At 46.2% G+C, this 19,311-nt stretch overlaps 2 protein-coding genes and 1 non-coding gene across 8 annotated transcripts; 1 reads left to right on the top strand and 2 right to left on the bottom strand.

Annotated features, from left to right (window-relative positions):
* The first annotated feature begins 1,830 nt into the window (after positions 1–1,830).
* Positions 1,831–2,021, top strand: LOC113746187 (U2 spliceosomal RNA). Its single transcript, XR_003462659.1, has one exon. It is a non-coding gene; the product is annotated as a U2 spliceosomal RNA (small nuclear RNA).
* Positions 2,022–3,301: 1,280 nt separating this feature from the next.
* Positions 3,302–12,462, bottom strand: LOC104927494 (heterogeneous nuclear ribonucleoprotein L). 4 transcript variants are annotated; one of them, XM_027279905.1, is made up of 14 exons: positions 12,308–12,462; positions 11,439–11,554; positions 11,098–11,335; positions 10,730–10,815; positions 10,353–10,449; positions 9,644–9,716; positions 6,374–6,406; positions 5,701–5,772; positions 5,246–5,493; positions 4,407–4,528; positions 4,131–4,332; positions 4,000–4,057; positions 3,791–3,907; positions 3,302–3,699 (listed from the first exon to the last, which is right to left on the bottom strand). In XM_027279905.1, the coding sequence occupies exons 1-14, from the start codon at positions 12,383–12,385 to the stop codon at positions 3,641–3,643; spliced, it is 1,599 nt and encodes a 532-aa protein (XP_027135706.1). In that variant the 5' UTR covers positions 12,386–12,462; the 3' UTR covers positions 3,302–3,640. The 4 variants fall into 4 exon arrangements, with proteins under 4 accessions (XP_027135706.1, XP_010739887.1, XP_027135708.1 ...); XM_010741585.3 differs by having other exon boundaries at positions 3,797–3,907; positions 12,308–12,385; XM_027279907.1 differs by lacking the exon at positions 6,374–6,406.
* A 462-nt stretch (positions 12,463–12,924) lies between these two features.
* srsf7a (serine and arginine rich splicing factor 7a) lies at positions 12,925–18,911 on the bottom strand. 3 transcript variants are annotated; one of them, XR_797255.3, is made up of 9 exons: positions 18,657–18,911; positions 17,839–18,094; positions 17,556–17,732; positions 17,372–17,458; positions 17,057–17,098; positions 16,732–16,776; positions 15,984–16,082; positions 14,509–15,068; positions 12,925–13,790 (listed from the first exon to the last, which is right to left on the bottom strand). XR_797255.3 is itself a non-coding variant. In XM_010741587.3 (8 exons), exons 2-8 carry the CDS (start codon positions 18,090–18,092, stop codon positions 13,739–13,741), a joined length of 756 nt encoding a protein of 251 aa, XP_010739889.1. In that variant the 5' UTR covers positions 18,093–18,094; positions 18,657–18,907; the 3' UTR covers positions 12,925–13,738. The 3 variants fall into 3 exon arrangements, 1 of the variants encoding a protein (XP_010739889.1); XR_003462573.1 differs by having other exon boundaries at positions 17,839–18,072; XM_010741587.3 differs by lacking the exon at positions 14,509–15,068 and having other exon boundaries at positions 18,657–18,907.
* Between the last annotated feature and the right edge of the window lie 400 nt (positions 18,912–19,311).

The following is a 19,311-nucleotide window of genomic DNA, read 5'->3' as shown; positions in this document are numbered from 1 at the left end:
AGCTCCATCACAGCTCCATCAGAGCTCCATCACAGCTCCATCACAGCTCCATCAGAACTGCATCACAGCTCCATCACAGCTCCACCAGAGCTGCATCACAGCTCCATCACAGCTCCATCAGAGCTCCATCACAGCTGCATCACAGCTCCATCACAGCTCCATCAGAGCTGCATCAGAGCTCCATCACAGCTCCATCACAGCTCCATCAGAGCTGCATCACAGCTCCATCAGAGCTCCATCAGAGCTCCATCACAGCTCCATCAGAGCTGCATCACAGCTCCATCACAGCTCCACCAGAGCTCCATCACAGCTCCATCACAGCTCCATCAGAGCTCCATCAGAGCTCCATCACAGCTCCATCACAGCTTCACAGCTGCTGTGGAAAAACATTTATTCAATAAACTCCAACACAAACTCCAGTTCTCTTCAGAGCAGTCGGTGCTTTGTCTGTAGTTTCGGTTTCACTTTGTCCTCTGCCTGTCCGCCCTTCAGTGTCTGTCCTTCGTGTGACTCTGGATAAACACTTGACTATTAATTAATTAATCAACTAATACATTAAGAAACTCATTTGCATGTTAATTAATGCTCAGCCAATGAGCTCCACGGTGCGTGTCACGTGTTGCATTAAACGCAGCTGATGAACTTTTTGTTTCCAAACAGACAGAATCATCACTTACGTTTCTGTGAGTCTGACAATGATCCGAGTCCACGTGAACTGTCCGCGAGCGCTCGAGCTCAGAGGCAGCACCTCTATGAACCGGAAGCTGCAGCCAACACGTGGGTGCAATGAATTATTTTATTTATTTATTTATTTTAGTTCCAGGCCGCTGTTGAAAAGTTCTATAATAAATTTGGACTTCATTTTAAAAGTTTAATGTGGGAACATTTGGTGCACTAGATGATTCATGTTGTTTATAATCATGATGTTTCCATCAGTTATCGTAACCATGACAACCACAGACGCAGTTAACACGGTCACTCGTTAAACCGAAACACCTGCAGCTCGCTCCATGAACCTTTCACTACAGCTGAGCTGTTATTAATGTTATTATTACAAAAAGTTTGAGATGAGACAGAAATATTTCAACTTTATTTGGAAATGTTTCAAAAGTTTAAACTTTGACTTCACTTTCATTGATGGACACTGTGACAGATGATTTACATCTCCTGTGCTGCTCATAGTGTAATATTATTATTATTATAACATTCCGTGTGTTATAAGTTGTGTTGAGTCGTGTTCTTACATTATCCTCAGTTTCCAACACAGTTCAGAGAAATCAGTGATTTCTAATCAGTGACTGGTGTCAGCTCTGGTCGATCTGAGTTTGTTTCTCTTTTAAACAATAAATTTATGTTTTATGTTGACAGCTGCACAAACATGTCGCTGCAGTTCACTCCGCTCTCCACCAGGGGGCGGCGCAGCTCCGTTGACCGAAAGTGAACAGCTCAAACTTTATCTTATTTTTTTATTTTTACTCGGTTTAAGTTTATTTTTATTCGCAGCTCAGATCATGTTTAGTTTGTGTTAAAATAAAAAGCTACAGCTCTGTTTGTGGCGGGAAATAACGCTTTAAAATTCTATTGGACTAACTCGTGTCACGTGAAGCGCATGCTCATTTGCATATTGGACAAACTTTGTTAAAGTTTCACGTTTTACTCACATTTCCCGCCTTTTTTTAATCCATTAACTGTGTGTGTGTTTGTTTCCGCCTCTCGCAGTGTGTTTGTTCATGTTTATATTATAAATATATTTTAACGAGTCAAACTTGAAACCGTCAGTGACGCTGCATGTGCGGAGAACGACGTGCTTACCTCTGCAGACATGTCGGCATCGCTTCTCGGCCTTTTGGCTAAGATCAAGTGTAGTATCTGTTCTTATCAGTTTAATATCTGATACGTCCCCTACCCGGGGACCATATATTAAATTGATTTTTGGAACAGGGAGATGGAATAGGGGCTTGCTCCGTCCACTCCACGCATCGACCTGGTATTGCAGTACCTCCAGGAACGGTGCACCCCCCTATACATGTCTAATACAAAATGTTAGTAATGGCAGGAATGAATCAATGAGTTTAAAAAATAACTCTTTGCTGTTTTCTACAAGGCGATTAATTGTAAAATCACACTGGACAGAGTGCTGTTATACTGAATATCAGCACAGCTGTGCGTTACAGCTAAAAGCAGCATGCACAGAACAAAACTGGTTGAATCTTTATGATTCTGCAGACGGTAAAATGTAAATGTAAGTGTACTTTATTTATACAGCCCTTTACAACAGTCCTTTCGGTGTACCAAAGTGCTTTACAGCGGATAATAAAGAGAACAATAAGTAAAAACAATAAAGTACAACAAAATCGAATAAGATAAGATAAAAGTAACTAACTATTAACTGTTTATTAGTGTCATTAGATTGTGAGGGAGCTGCTGCTGTCAGACAAACAGTCCATCACTGCTTCATTTCAGTATCAGACTGAAGCCACAGACAGTGTGTCACTTAGATCTAAAGAAAACTAATGAAATGAACTCATTACTGGAGGAAATAAAACATATGAATCAATGCCCATCATCAGAGAGGACGCTACTAAACCCTTCAACACTGGACGCCACTCATCAGCATGTCTGCACCTCCTCTGAATGTGAAACATTCTGCACAGCGTGCATGTTCCTCATAACAACACCTCAACGAATGAACCATTTCCAAAACAGACTTAATGACTCAGATCAGTGTGGATCAGCAGTGACACTCAATGTTCAGTCACTAATCAGGAATGAGGAAGTTTATCTTTGTGCTGATTAGAGCCTGGCTGCATGTTTGACAGCTCATGTCACGGTTAAATAAACTGATGAGTGAGACGAGACACCATGGTTTGATTGGAGTTCACCTTCCCGCATATTCAGTCTGATGGACTGACTCAGTCCAAACACTTTGCAGGATATAAAAGACAAATACACGTGTGTGAGCTTCATTTAGTTATCTAGATTATTTCTTCACGCTGTCGGCTGCATACAGAGCGCAGAGTTTATCATGAACTGTACAGGACACTTGAGGGACAGATGTGGACGTGAACGTCTGGTCCACGACTGAGATTCTTCATCCGTCATTGTCTCAGTGAAATCTGTAGGCGAGCAGGTGATGAAGAGAAATGAAGAGCAACAGACTTTAAGTTGATTTTCTTTTATTTTCTTAGAACAAAACAATTCTCCATCTGCACAGATCAGACACGGAGACGCAGAACTGAGTAAAGTAGCAATTAAAACACAAAAAGAAAAAAAACTATAATAAAAGTTTCAAAAGACAAATCTTTACAAAAACAAAAGAAAACATGGTACGCACTGCCACTGAACCACTCGAGCATAAAACCAGTCGTCTCTCATGTCGGTTACTGATGAGCATAATACAAAAAGTAAAAAGGACAACTTAATATTGAAGACACGGTACTGATACTAACGCACAGCCGGGGAATAAATATCAAAAAGATTCTAATTTATGACCAGTTTACACTGAACTGTCGTGAAAATGATTCCACATGTTTTTTGAAGATTGATTTTCCCCGGGCGTGTTACAAGCAGTCATGGTCGAAGTACATGTGAACGGGGAATGGTGGACCAATCGTCGTCTTCCTGGCTAACGAGGGCGCGCTCAGTTGGCGTGCTGAACGGTGGAGAAGCACAGTTTGAGGGTGTACGGGTACGGACCGGCTGCAAGGAGAGAGAGGAGATCAAACACCACGACAATAATGTTTCTATCACCACATGAATCTGATCGTGTGTGTGTGTGTGTGTGTCTTACATTTACCTGCGTTTTTCATCTGGTAGTGGTTCATCAGGGCGAGAGCCTCCATGGCGTCATTGATGGACTCCCACTCCAGCAGACCTGAGGCGCTGCGGTCACTGGGAGCTGCTCCACCTGCAGGGCAGAGCGACACCGTCAGGATACAGAAATATGATGCATGATGCTGAATTATGAATTATCAAACCAAATGAACTAAAGCAGCTCACTCTTTCCTGTGAACATCTTGACGTTGACGGGGCTCTTCACTCCGATCTCCTCGCAGATCTGAAGAACATTCCTGGTCAGAGACTCATTTTAAACAAACAGAAGTGTTGAGATGTTTCGTCTTGCTACAGACCTGAGAGAAAACCTCTGGCGTGACATCTGGCTGGGCGTTGAAGAAGTGCAGCACGTTGCTCGGGTGCTGGATGCGGTTTTTGGCCGCCTGTTCCGGTGAGGTGAAGCGGTTGTTCCTGGAGCCATGGAAGTCCTTGAAACTACTCGTGCCGTCTTCCAGCTCGTAGCACTGACCGGGGACGATGGCCTGCTGCTTGGACACGCTGCAGGGACAGAGCAGTGTTAGCTTTGTAACAGAACGCCATGGTCCAAGTGTTTGTGGACGAGGTGAACTCACCACACGTTCATTCTCTGTGCGAACAGGAAGTTGTTGTTGAGGTGAGTGATGGCGCGGTCCACCGCGTAGCAGTCTCCCATCTCCACCATGGCCGCTCCGGGCTTACTCTTCATGAACTTCACCTGCAGGAAACGACAGGACGGACGGGTTTGTTTTGAGTTCACTGCTCCACCCTGCCCCACCCTTCAGGAGGCTGACAACAAACACTCTGTGTGTGTGTGTGTGTGTGTGTGTGTGTGTGTGTGTGTGTCTCAGAGATTAAAAATATAAAACCTACTTTGAAGTGGAGCAGTTCAGAGTGTGTCTCCTGAGGACCGTCTCCTCGTTTAAAGACCAAATATTGATTTGCTTCTGTGCAAGATAGCTTGTGATCTTAATATTGAGATCATGGTGCATCTCTCAGAATAATCCATAAATTATAACTCAGATCAAACCAGAGCTCTGCTTCACTGTCACTGTGTTCATACGGTGTCGTACAGCACGTTACAGGTCAGAGAGGCAGACTGATGATGTTTGAAAGACACAAAGTCTCATGAACTCGTCACATGACAACAGATGAGGATCTGCAACAGGCATCTGATTTTTGTCTTTCCTGTCTGCTCTGTCGGATTAACACTCGACTCCAGACTGCAGCTGTAACATGAAGGAGCTACATGAAGGTCACATGGATCCGGTCTGGTCTGGCTGTTAGTAAATTTCTCTGAACAGAGGAGCATTAAAGCCGTGCTCATGATGAGCACTGAATTAATTGTGCAGCCTGTTTCTCCACACACTCGCCTGTCTGACGACCTCACAGCTTCCAATGTTGCAGAAACAGAAACATTACATCAGATACTGACCCGCTCCACGTTGCCATAGAGACAGAAGATGTTGAAGACGCGGTCCGCGTTCATCTTGACGGGGTCCAGTCCGTACACCATGACGACCGGAGACTCTGCGTGGCCGCCGTACTCGCCGGGAGGAGGGGGAGGAGGTCCGTATCCCGGCCCGTAGCTTCTTCCTCCACGCCCTCTCATTGGTGGACCCATGCGGCGACCCTCGTACGGTGGGGATCCATAGCTCTCATCGTAGCCATGGTAACCACCTCCTGAGGAACGAGGCAGCAGGTGAGAGGACAGAAAATAAAACTGCTAATCTAGAAAAGCGTCACCGGTCCCTTTGAAACATGTCGAGTCACAGCTGAGGGCTTAAGATGACACAGCACCACTTAACTGCCACTGTGTGGAGGACCCGTCTCCAACTCATTTATTAATCTGCACAGAATACTTCAGCGGGTCGGGCCTGAGAACCTTACCGTACTCTGGAGGGTGGTCGCCCAGCAGAGCAGGCTGTCTCTGGCGCTTGTTGGGGTTGGCATTCACGTCATCTACAAGAACAGGAAGACAAAACAAAGAGGGGGAAAGTAGAGAAACAATGAGGTGACAGATAAATATGACTGGACAAGACTGGAGACAAAGACTGGCTGCAATCTCTACATGACAATGAATGAACACTTAAAAGTTACGGCATCCAGCTAAACTGACTGATGCCAAAGATTGCACACATCACGTAAATAAACAGTGTGTCAACTTCATAACTTTAAAAATTAGTACTGAGACAGACGCATGCATTCAAGATTCATCCTGCCCGTAGAGCCTACAGACACCCCCACCTTACACTGCGGGCAGGATACAACGATCAAACAATCATCCTGATTTAATTTGTCTGGATTACAATTAGTTCAGGGAATTACAGGGGAGGCATGGGGATGTAGAAGATGGCCAGACTGATATTAGGTTCTATGGAAGTTACCGAAAACACACAAGGCCTTTGAGAAACATCCACAGTAAACCTTTAGCTTTAGAGGGGGCGGGGGGATGAGCAAACATGAGGTGGATGTGGATGAACAAGGATTCAAACAGTCACTCTGACAATAAAGCATCACACATGTCTAAGTTTAAAAGTAAAGTTTGTACGCTCACACACACCTGCATTGCTCCCATTGCCATCTGCATCACCATCTGTACAGGTACACAATAATCATACACAATCAGAATGGAAGCCAGGTTAATCAAAGGTACATTTGTTTTCCCGGGTAAATGTGAGGTTACCCGGTTAAAATGTCAGCAGAGTGCAGTGAGACGGCTCGTGACGGAGCTGTCTGTCCTCGTTTGGATCAAAAACATCAGTTAACTATGAAATGCGGATGGCTTGGTACCTCTGCAGGCGACCAACCGGGCTCATGCAGATTTTAAATCAGCAAAAAGCAGCTGGTTAAAGATTTGGACGCCAGCAGCCACTGAGGCTCTCCTGGCTTTACAGGTCATGTGACGCCAACAGGGTTGGTCAAGCACATCCTACATGGATTAACAGCCCACCCCCTTTACTTCAGATTATTTAACTCCCAAAGAAACTATGACAAGTCCAGGGACCCACACATGACAGAGCCCAACAGAGGGAACGACAGGAGAATGGCGAGCAGACATACAGAAAGTTTGAGTGACATTAGAAATGCAGGCTCCGACAGAACCACAGCCATCACCCTCTTCCACAAAGAGAAAGATTTAAGCCTGCATGAGGGGAAAAAAATCAAAAACAAAAATTGACTCATGTCAGTCTTGTGTGGCGATGTTGGGTGCTGGGCTTTGGAGTCATGTGGTGCTGTGCAGTTGTGTTTCCTGAGGAGCGTCTCGATTTACTTACTGCATGCTTACAAACAGTGGGAAGGAGATATTTGCTGCAGCAGTTCCACCACTCTCCACTCAATTCATTTCATCCCATACTCTTATCCATTTCAGGGAGACAACTCTCCACCTCAGGATCCTTTCCTGGTTTTATCAAGTTGAATTTGGCGGGCTGGTTGGCCGTTTGGTTGGTGTTTCCGTCCTTTTTGTTCCCTTTTTGTGGAATAGTCCGCTTAGCGCTCGCCCACCGGCCGGCCGTGAGGCTGCCATAGAGAACATTTCAGTTGGGAAGCCGGCTCCTCTTAGCCGCAAATAGCCAAACCTGCATCACATGGAAGGCGTTACACAGGTTCTAGAGACTTTAAAATATTAAGAAAAAACTGCACTCAAAAAAATGTTTAAAAAAAAAAGGACAGCTAAACAGAAAATCAGAGGAGGGAGAAGATGAGATGAGGAGAAAGAGCAAGAGAGAGAAGCTGAACTCCACGTGGGAGGAAACACAAAAAAAATGGGCCTGACTGGGCTGAGTGTGCTGGGTGGTGTTGTCAGCAGTGTCTTCATCAGTTGTCTTGTGTTGTTGACTCCAGTGTGACTGGCTACAGCTTGATTCGGGGGTGGTGGTGGTGGTGTGAGGCATCTATTGGATCAGTTGCTTTACGGCTTGAATGTGTTGCCCCAAACAGTACAGGAAGGGCCGGGCTTTACAAACATGTGACCTCGGTCGACTGGTTAGTATCAGTAGATGTCTGTCACTACCTTCTGTTTGGGTGTCTTCTCTGGTATCAGTCTCCATTGGGTGTAGTTGTTGTTGGTGGTGGTGGGTGCAAGCTTTGGCCTGCTTCAGTGTGTCTTTCACTTGAGGGAAAAAAAAGGTGGGGAGGGACCAAGTGTAGCTCAGTGCCCAAAGCTCCACCACCCTCTAGAAGTGTGCGCAGTCTTCGGGCTCTTGTGCTGGAGATGAGGAGTGAGTGGGGTATCAGTCCTACATCATCGTGGTGAATGGGTGCTGTCTTGTAGTTTCCCCCGTGTGTCTCAGGGGACCTCTGTATGATAGTGTCCTCACTGAAGAAGTGGATACTGCAGGTGGTGGTTGCAGAGTGCTGGTGGTGCTGGTGGTGTTGTCAGCATGTGTCTGCCTCTCGCTCTGAGCACAAACTCCAAAAAATGTAAAAAATGTGTTTGGATGTGCTGATCACCGGTTTAGTGGGAGAAGATCAGAGTTACATGACGCTGCAGGCAGCCTGTGTGCTGATGCTGGTCCGTGCCTCTGTTCACTTCTCTGAAAATATCATGACAGTGATCGGACCGCTCGTTTGTTTAGGTGGACAGTGGAACAGACCAGAATCAGACTGAGGCAGGGAAGTGTTTCCAGTCACTGCTTTTAAATCAGAGTTAAAGTAAATGTGTCCAGATTTAACATAATAAACCTTTTTTACCCCCAAAAGATCCCAGAAACCTGCAGAGCGTTCAGGTGTGGTAAGGACGGCAGGAACCAGCAAACAAAGCCGGTCTTTGTGTTTTCATGGCTGACGTGTGCACTGGATTCTTAAATCGCTGTGTGTCTGTCACACAACAGCATGTCTGTCTTCAGTCTCAGGCACGCAAATGTAAACAGAAAGCTCGACTGCACTGATACAAATCTTTCTTGGTGTTGAACGCTGCGGCAGCAGTGTTGTAGTCTGACCTTATGAGACCGACTGATCTGTGAGAACGTCTGATGAAATAAAGGTTACATGCAGGCACAGGTGAGAAATCAGACTCTGCTTACTGAACCTGTTCTTGAACTTAATTGTTGAACATACGGCATCATTACCGGCAGATGAACTGAGCACTTGATTGTCACAGGTATGAAGGAGGAGACGCGAGGCTCGTTTGTGCAGCAATTACCGCTCAGAGGTGGAAACAGTCAGACTAATGACACATTGGGACGGGATGTATAAGAGCAGCCGTGAATGCAGACGGACTGGACAAACAACTTGAATCAGATCCAATGAGTTCAATGAAAGAAAATTTCATTTTGAGCAACTTATAACTGAATGTTTGAGCTTCAGATTGCTCAGACTCATTTTAAACACTGGCGTGAACTCAACATTTGACGGCTGCACCGTTACAAAAACGAAAGTGACATACTACAAAGAAGATTGTTAGCCTGGAGACAGGGAGTGACGAGGCGCGCCTTTGTTAAACGCGTTCCTGCCGTTCTTACCACACTGCAGAGTGCGACACTCTTTGAAACACTCAGCTGATTTGTAGGTGTTAATTAAACGTTTCTGATCTCATGCTCCTCCTGCATGTGAACCCTGACCATAGTGTGCATGGAGAGGTGAAGAACACTTCAGTCATAATGCCACACAACTTCTTCCTCAAACATCACATCAGTTTACTGAACGTAGTTTAAATGATCTGTAGCAGCATTATCAGTGAAGGTGTAGCCTCCACCTTGGCAGCAGCCCGCTTGCTGAAACTCCTCACAGTGGCAGTAAGGGTGCTGAACAGCATCAGGCTTCTAAGCTACAAAGCGTGTGTTGGCGCTCAGCTAATGCTCTGCAGTGTGTTCAGTGTTTGAGGTTTTACCTGGGCCTCCGAGGTTTGGGTTGGTGTAGTCCCAGGTGTCCTGGTCGTTCTTGAACACGTTCAGGCGAGTGGGCTGAGGAAGGACAGTTTATATGAACACACAGGAAGCAGAAGGCAGCAACAGTGTAGCTGTTCAAACATCTGGTTTGTTTGTAGCCCAAATCTAAGCACACAGGAGCATGTTTGGTGTTACAACTTCAAGACACGCAGACGGAGACACATGCAGTGTACAGCTGCAGCTCTCGTCTCCACAAATATAAATCATAGATCTACCAGTTTCAGCTCTCGTCTCCACAAATATAAATCATAGATCTACCAGTTTAAAAGATTTTAATGTGACTGGAAACAAATTTAACTGGCTATGATGTTTAAATTATATTCAGGGTTTGTACAGATAAAGTAAAATTCAAGCACTTTCAAGACACCTAATCAAAGTTTTCCAGACTTTTGAAGCCTTTATCACCACATGATATAAATGCAACTTTATATGTTGAATTATTTACTTCTAATTTTCAGATGAAGGATCGGTGGAGGATCTAGTTATGTTTGACGTGTGAACACGTCAGATTTGTGGTTAACTGACCTGATTCTAAGAAACCAAGCAGCATATTTATAGTCACGCATGTTTCAGGCTCAATCACATGGTGTTCATGCTGAACCACACCCGTGTTTGTTGTTTATGAACGCTGACGGTGTTCGGCAGTTATACCTTAGCGTACTCGATCTTCAGCGTGCAGCAGCCGGAGTAGATGTCTGCTCCGTTGAGCGACGCCTTGGCCCGCTGGGCGCTTTGCACAGAGTCAAATGTAACGACGGGGTTAAGGACAACACAGGAACGGTCACACAGTAATTGGTACTCCACCCGAGGAAGGAGTTTTTGTTCTTGCACATAATTACTGGATGTGCACACGCCTCATCATGATTACTTAGAAGAAGAAGGCAGATAAAAAAAATGTGCCTACATGTGTTAGAGCGTTGTCTAACCGGTTTTCTTTGTATCGGGGCAACAACGCAGTTCAAACATTGACAGCCGTTTACTCAGAGTTACAGCTCACAACACTAAACACTCTTGTACGTGAAGGATATTCAACCATGGCCTGCACGCCGTTCTTCCTGAAGATCACGATTCTCTGGACCGGTCCGCAGTTGTTGCAGATAGTGTAGAGGACATCCTGTGAAGACGCAACATGTTAGATGTGTTCAACGTGAATGCAACATCATGACATGTGAACGTAACCTCGTTTTAAATGTGAACAACACCTGAGGACACGACCACGACCTCTGCTGCTGACATTTTACTAGACTGAGCGATTCATTGATAAAATACCTGATGACCATCATGAGCTGTAGCCCGTGTAAACCAGAATCAAGTCTTTGGTGTTGTGTCATCGATGACTTGCAGTAAATGCTGCTGCTGTACGTGGAGACACAGTAACCCACATCGCCGTGCTTACCGTAGTGATGGGGTAGATGGGGTTCATGATGGTGAGCAGGAGGACGTTGTTAACACTTCTGGAGTCGTCAGAGTCTCCCGGCCTGGAGATCTTCTGGCTGGTGGAGTAGTTGATAAATGCTGGGTGGCCGGCGATGTAAACTTGGTTGTCTGCAGCAAAAGTTACTGCTGTGGATGATCCGTTCATGTCTTCATACTCCACCAACGCCTGACGCTTCTTGGGCATCACAACCACGTAGCTGCGAAACAAAAGCAGAGCTGCGGTCAAAATCCTGCTGAGTGTAACCGCAGGCTGGCTCCGTGTAAAGCACAATAAAGCAGAATTAATCTGCCTTTCTCCACCTGATCGCTCCAAACTCCTGCAGGGCCTCCACAAGGTCAGCCTCTGTGACGCCGTCCACCAGCCCCCGGACGTGCACCACCACGGACGGAAGGGTCTTGTGAGGATCTTCATATCCCTGCGAGCGAGAAAACGATTATTAAACAGTGTTTAAATGTATTTTAGCACAAAACACAGCAGACTGTTCACTGGCAGATGTTTAATGTAACATTTAAAATACCTTTCAGTACAGTTAGGTGCGTTTTTAAACATCCAACCCATGAACAGAGATGCAAACCATCCACAGACACATTTTAATGACAGGAAATAAACATAAACCAAAGAAAAGATGAAGGTTTATTTGCTCATAGATCAGATAACGGAGCTGATAGATAAAGGAACATTAACCTCGTGCAGGAATGGCACGTGTCTTGTTTCAACATTAATTACATCTCTCTCTGATCGCTGTTTAATTAAACTTAATCAAACTTAGTGTAAATCAGAGGTTTGGTGTGTGCTAACGCAGATCACAGTGTGTAGCTCGCCGTTAGCACGGTGCTAACGTTACCGGTACTAGAACAAAGCCGGGCCGAGGCCGAGGCCCGGGCGGCGGAGAAACCGCCTCAGACGAGCCCAGCCCGGCTACAGCGCGGGCATAAGGACGGTATGTGCCTCGTAATGCAGAATAACACGTATAATACCCGACATTAAACGCACAGCGGTGGTAAAGCTGCAGTTATCCCGCCACACGGGCAGGTAGTTAACGACCTGTGACGAGTCGTGACACGGTTCGTCCCCTGAACGCACCACAATGAATCAAACCGAGCCGCGAACGTTACATAACCTGAAACTAATCTGCGGGGCCGCTCACGCAGAGAACCGGACACCTCACCGTGGCCATCCCGTCGGTTTTCTGTCTCTTCGTTGCCCTGCCGTCCTCGCTGTAGTAACGGCTCGCCGCAGTAGCCATGTTGTCCCGGTTAAAAAGGTGGTGGCGGAGTGACGAGCGACTGAAATGGACGGAAAAGTCAAGAAAACCCAGGCTCTGCGGACACGCCCAGTGGAACGGCAACGCGCGCTCTGATAGGCTCACGTAGCTGCCAGTCAAAATGTGGCTGGAGGAACAGCCAATGAGAAGACAGGAAGCGTAAAAACGGTTTTAACTCGTGGTTCTCCAACACAAGCGGCCGCTCATTATGAGATATAATTTAATGTTTTTAACCTTTTAACAAGTTATTCTCATTTTAATAATGTGGGTTTATGTACTTTGGTAGCAGTAAAGTAAAATACTTATGTCTACACCTGTAATTTCAAATATTTTGTATATTCCTCTTTAAGAATGGCACATAAGTATCACAGCACTAATGATACAACAGAAAACTGCTGATGTATTTTAGACACATTCCCTTGTAATAGATCATTTCCCCTTGAGGGATGAATAAAGTAACATTCAAGACGATGCTGCAGAAGTTTTACAAAATAAAACTCATGGACAAAATGAGACCAGTGTGTTGTTGAAGAGGTTTATTCAAAAATAAAACTGCCACTGTCTTACCATAGAAGTCAGGAACAGAACAAAACTGCTAAAGCAGCCCTTACAGAAACCAAACTGAAGCACTGAATATAGTTTAAAATCAGAAGTCACAGGAACAATTCAGGAAAAAAAAAATCAACACGCGGGAGGGAAACAATGTAGTCAGCACACAATGAAGCCGATCGGGTTCGTAAAAAGGGCAGTGCAGCACAGAAACAACAAACAGTAGGAATGTGACGTCATGTCTAAAGTCATGCAGGTCGTCTCCTCATCACGCTGACGCAGAGACGATAAACACTGCAACTCAAATTGGAGCGTTACAAAATAATAAGTCATTTGCCGATTTCTCAATGGGGAAAATATTTTAAAGGTTAAAGATTGGGGAATAAAAGCAGTTCTTCACCCGGGCCGTCTTCCACGTCAGTTTACTGTACGAGCCGCCCGCATCACTGCTAAAAGTCAACTGCAACATTCAGGATTACCTCAACAGAGGTGTTGCTTCTGAGAAGAACAATGACCCATGCAGCAGCAGCAACATTTAAAACAATCTCTACTCTATCAAATGGAAACTGATTCATGTCTGCTGTACTGACTACATCTGAGGCTGCACAAAGATTACAGTCCTGGGGAGAAAAATCAAACTTCAAAAATGCCGGGATGAGACAGACAAGTACAAAAAACAGCTGATGTAGGGCTGTAAAAAGCTGACGGGGTGCAGGGTCTGTCTGTTAAGGAGAGCGGTACAAGGGGAGGGAGTGAGGGAGAGGGGGGACTAATAGTCTTCTTCACTCAGTCCTCAGCCGGCGTTGCGCTTCGGTTTGGACTTGCTGAACGGGAACGACTGAAACAGAAACAGAGAGACGTTAGCTCGCCACAGGGGAGGCTGGAAGAGTGATCAGAAACAGCCACATTACTCAATGTCCTAACACTGTACAAACTTGTGTCATGTCTGGATGGGTGCCCAGATTTGTTAACTGAAAAATTCTTTCAACTGTTCAAGGCTCATTTCAAAAGCTACATTATCTGTCTTTGAAAGGACTAAAGAAACAGAAGTATTTAACCCCTCAGGGCAAAAACAAAAAACACACTTCACTCAAATGACATGAGTCACTGACAGTTCTTCACTTGTTTGTGCTTCCTCCTCTGAGGAGAAATTTAGCACCTAATCCTGTAATAGCTACAAACACAAAAAGGTGGACACAGACAGATGGAAACTGTTCTACACCATCACCAGTGAAGAAAATCCACCATTATTACTGCACTGACTAGAATTAATGCTAGAATGGTGAAGCAGCTTAAAATGGTAATGATGTGGCGACATGTATGGAAACCTCCCCAGAGATATCAGCCCTTTAAACTTCATGTTGCCTTCCTCTGTTTGACTCACTCAGTCATCCACACACACTCACATGCAGCCCCACATCTGTACTCTGAGCATGCGTGTTAAAAAGCTCAACTTTAGCTCTACATGTAAAACCCAGTTTTCCAGACTACATCAGGCCTGTGCATTTTCTTTCACCATGAACATGAGCTTGTCAGGGGGTTTGATTTTTGGTTACCTTTGGAGACAGTGGCAGAAACAACAAGTACAGAGAAGCGAAGGATGAAAGGACTGAAGGACGGATGACTACAACTCGGAGAGACACTGCGCTGGGAGGCTCTTGAAGACTGATCTCTCGTCAGCTCTCTTTCTCTCACTTTCAGAAGCTAAGACAGAGGCCGAAGAACTCTGGTAGGTAGGGGGGTCTGGTAGGTAGGTAATGGATTTAAAAAGGTAGTGGTCGCACTCTGATCTGTGTGGGTCAGCCCTCTGGTACGTCTGAAGGCTGGCTGGCTGGCTGGCTGGCTGGCTCGCTCTAGTAGAACAACTGTATGTGTGCATGGGCTGATCTCGTCTGAGCGTGTGCGTCGGTTGAACAGACGGGTCGCCCATTCACTGTGGGGAGGGTTCGGTCGGTAGGTCGACCTCTTTCTCGCTGTCTAACACCAGATGCAGGCGAAGGCTGATCTCAGGTCAGCGCTTAGTCACCCTCCCGCAGGACGTACACACCGCCAGCTGGCAGACCCTGGGCCTGGGATCAGCTGCGGTGTCAGTGCAGTGCTCAGCTCCCACCACACGCTTTAAAGAAAATATGAAAAATAAACAAAACTGTGCTGCAAAGATGCTTAACGTAAGTCACACCAAAGGTGTCGATCTGATCTCAGCTAATATTTTTATTTATGTTGAGCTAGCCAAATTCAGGAAAGGGAATTACAATTTAAGAAAAGAAAATGAAAAACATTTACAATTCTACCTCTGACCATCTTAACTTAACAGTTCAATCCAATAAATTAAATTTTCTCTCTTGCTCTGTCAGCCTGAATTCATTGATTTCGAATAGAGCTAGTCTGAGGTGGGTACAGAGGATACGGGTGACTCTCACTGCTTTTAGATGCTAACAGTCGAGCGGCGTCTTTCATGTGCTCCTTTTTCAGACCAAGCGGCTCTGACTGAGAGCTGCACTGAGGTTAAACAGTGCAGACAGTGCAGAGCTGGAAAACAGAGCACAGGAGAGACTTCTAATCTTTCATCTACTTAAACATCCCTACAGCAGACAGAAGGCCCGGTGTCTGTCCTCTACCCCTCCCACTCCACTACAGGCCAGCAGCGGAGGCAGAAGACGTCGCAGAAGATGCAGATCTCTCAGTGTCGACGAGGTGTGGGGGGTCTCGCTGGTCGTCCATCTCACCGTCGCGTGGCAGTCGCTCGGCGGCAGCGTGATGTTCCCGGGTGGATGGAGGGTCTATTTAACAGCCATTCCCTGCCTGGGATGGAGCACCTAGCCCTGGCTACGACAACTTAACTGACCCTCTCTTGGAACGCAAGATAACTGTCTGAACTATGACAACTCTATAATGACCTACTGAGTGTTACACACATCTAGAATGTCTTGGTAAAAACACTGACAGCTGGCAGGACTAAGCACTAGAAATGTATTAGACAAGCCTACACGCTGTTTCAGTGAATGAGAGACGTGTAGACTGAGGGGCTTACCTGTTCCTCTTGTGGTTAGCGGACTGAGATCGTGAGCGGGATCGGGAGGCAGAGCGTCCTCTGGGCGCAGAGCCAGACCGAGACCGAGATCTGGAGCGACTGAAGCAGAGAGAGAAACACACATTCACACATCACACTGCTGAAAGATGCAGCTGGAGTTATGCTTCTGTGAGAACACCTCTGCACACCGAAGCAGATTCAATCAGTTCAATCCCCTCCAGCCTGCATGTCGAAGTGCCTCGAGCAAGATACTGAACCTCAAACTGCTCCCGAAGGCCATCGGTGTGTGAATGAGATACGTACTGTAAAGCACTTTGAGGGGTCAGAAGACTAGAAAGGCGCTATATAAGTACAATTGACCATGTGTAACTGCAGGTTGCAGCGGCTTGCATAGCGTGAGGAAGCTCTCCGTTTTGTCTTTTAGTTTGGGTTGTAAAGGTTTTGAAACTGCGACTGAAACTGAGATAAATGTCCAGTCAAAGTTTCATCTGAAGCGGACATCGCTCAACTGAAGTCGAGTTTCTGTGTGGAAACTCGTGAAGCACGACGACAGCAGGATGTTCGCTCACATGCAGCCCAGAGAAGCAGAATTTTAACCTATGGAACGACTCACACGTCGCTACTTCACGAGCAAGCCAACACACCAACAGTGGATCATCTTCTGCATGTAAACGTCACAAAAGAAGCGCTTGCTGTGAGGACAGCAGCATGTGATGATTTCCTGCAGCTTACACAACCTTCTTCTTACCTTCGCACTGGAGTCCTGGACTTGGAGCGGGCCGGGGAGCCGGACCTAACGATACAGAAGATTAATTAGGCTTTAGTTACAGCTAAGGTGGAAACTATGGCAACAGTTGAGGCATTAACGACAAGTAAGGCTGAAAACATGATCGCACATGTACTTAATTGATCCCAGAGGGAGGTTAGAATCATCGTCATGTGCTGCTGCACAACTGGATTAAAAACAGCCCTAATGAGGAGCGGCTGCATCGCTCTAATGTTTCTCTAACGATACAAAAGAATCAATGTTCTGCCGCAGCCGCTAATCAAAGCCCAGAACGCTGCGATCTTACCTGCTCCTGCGTCTGGAGTAGGAAGGAGATCGGCGACGGCTCCTGAGGAAACAGAAGAACAACAACAGTCACAAAAAGGACAAACGCGTCTCATCTGTTAGGACAAACAAAAGTCTACAGAGTGTGATGTGTTTTCTGAGGCTGAGCACGAGGCCAGCGCTGGCTGGACACAGAGTACGATCTGTTGTTTTCATGGATGAGGCCTCGTACTTCACACTGTGTGCCGTCTTCATTTTGTAAACAGCCAACCAGAACCAGAACCTGTTATTGTACTAGCTAATTACTCATTAGCTGCGTCCTGTGTTTCAGACGTACCTGCTGTGGCTGCGGCTGCGGGAGCGAGAGCGATAACGGCGTCCACGGGACCTGGACCTGGAACGAGACCTAGAACGAGAACGAGACCTGGAAAGGAAAAAAAAAAAAGTTTAGTTTAACCTCTTCTGTCTTCTGCTGTGCTGGTAATACTGTTTGCTTCAGAGTCTTAAAAAAATTCCATCACCTGCTGCGACGCCCTCCTCTCTTGCTAAACCGGTAGCAGTCGTAGGCATAGTGGCCCCGGTCCCCACACTGGTAACACCGATCATTGGGGTCAAACTGGCGTCGACTGGGGCGCCCGCGGCCTTTCCTGGAGAGGCCTGTTGACATCTCCACGCGAACACGGGACCCACAAAGAACTCTGAGGAGAAGAACAGAAAATGTGACCGTTGTGTCTATTACAAAGCAACACAGAGGATTGCAGTGCTACACACTGCAGAGGTTTATTCTGAAATATTACAACTCACTTTCCGTCCATGCCTTTCACGGCGTCCTCTGCATCTCTGGGATCCTCGAACTCCACGAAGGCGAACCCGGGCGGGTTCCTGGCCACCCAGACGCTCCTCAGCGGGCCGTAGTAACTGAACGCTCGCTCCAGCTCCCCCTTGGCAGCACCGTTGCCCAGGTCACCGACGTAGACCTTGCAGTCGGTGGCCCGAGACGAGCTGCGGGACGACGAGTAGTAGGACATCTCGCCCTTCCTGTTGGGAGAGGTCGACATTGCTTTTTCAAGCATTGACATTCAAGTTAATTATTAATCATCGTCAGGTGCATTCACAGACTTCAAACCTTTGACCCCACAGACCCCGCATGCACTACAGCTGCTGATCTACTGTAACAGGTCACATGACCCGCTCAGCATCCTCTGCAGGACACACAGGTGCGTGCAGCGCGTTAGCGCGCCAAACAGCAGATCAGACCTCAGACCAGCTGATCCACAGAGATCACCGTGAACCTTTAAGCAGAGCAGCCGGTCTCACACACACACACACACACACACACACACACACACACACACTCAGTCCTCCGGTCCAGCCTGGACTAACCGATAAACGCGGGATGTCTCTGTACGTTAGCTCCCGGCAGGAGACTCACACACCTCTTTTCATTTCACCGTGAAACCGTTAATAACTCTCCCGTTAAACCCCGCACAGCCCGTTAAACCCCGCACAGCCCGTTAAGCCCCGTTAAACCCCGCACAGCCCGTTAAGCCCCGCCGGTGCTCAGTCGGTGTTCGCGGCCTTCTTCATAAACAATGGCGCTTGCACGCGCTAGCTGTCGTTACCTTCTTCCGCTCCTCCGGTTCTTTCCGCTTCTGCCTCGCGCTCAGGGGGTATTCAAACCGTCTACCGGACGGACCGCGCCGGTAACTAACGAATCAACGACGGTTGGTTCACAGATGGGTCAGCTAAACGGACTGCGGGCCGAACATTAACGAGTCCTCCACATGTCGGTCCGTCTTTGACCGGGTTCACCACCGAGCACAGCTTCGCGCGTCACATCCGCAGCTGCGCACTGCGAGCCAAGCAATCACTTCCGGTGGATACTTTCAAAATAAAACAGAGGAGACGATAATTTCATAATATTTAAATTTTATTAATATATATAATTAAGCATTTACAATTATATATATAAATGCTTAATTATATTCATTTGTTTTCTTTTTTCTTTTTAGGTAAAGTATTAAAAGAATATATAATAAATAAATGAAAATACTGTTGTTATTATTATTATATACTGTTATTAACAATACCAATAACATATCTATCTATCTATCTATCTATCTATCTATCTATCTATCTATCTATCTATCTATCTATCTATCTATCTATCTATCTATGACTCAAAAGATTTTAAATATTTTCCTGTGGTCACAGAGGCACCAACACCACAATCCACAGTGATAAATAAATAATAAAAATACATTCATATAGAATATG

Source organism: Larimichthys crocea, chromosome VII (assembly GCF_000972845.2).
Source record: "Larimichthys crocea isolate SSNF chromosome VII, L_crocea_2.0, whole genome shotgun sequence".
Classification (NCBI taxonomy): domain Eukaryota; kingdom Metazoa; phylum Chordata; class Actinopteri; family Sciaenidae; genus Larimichthys; species Larimichthys crocea.
This window is presented reverse-complemented; position numbering and strand designations above follow the sequence as displayed.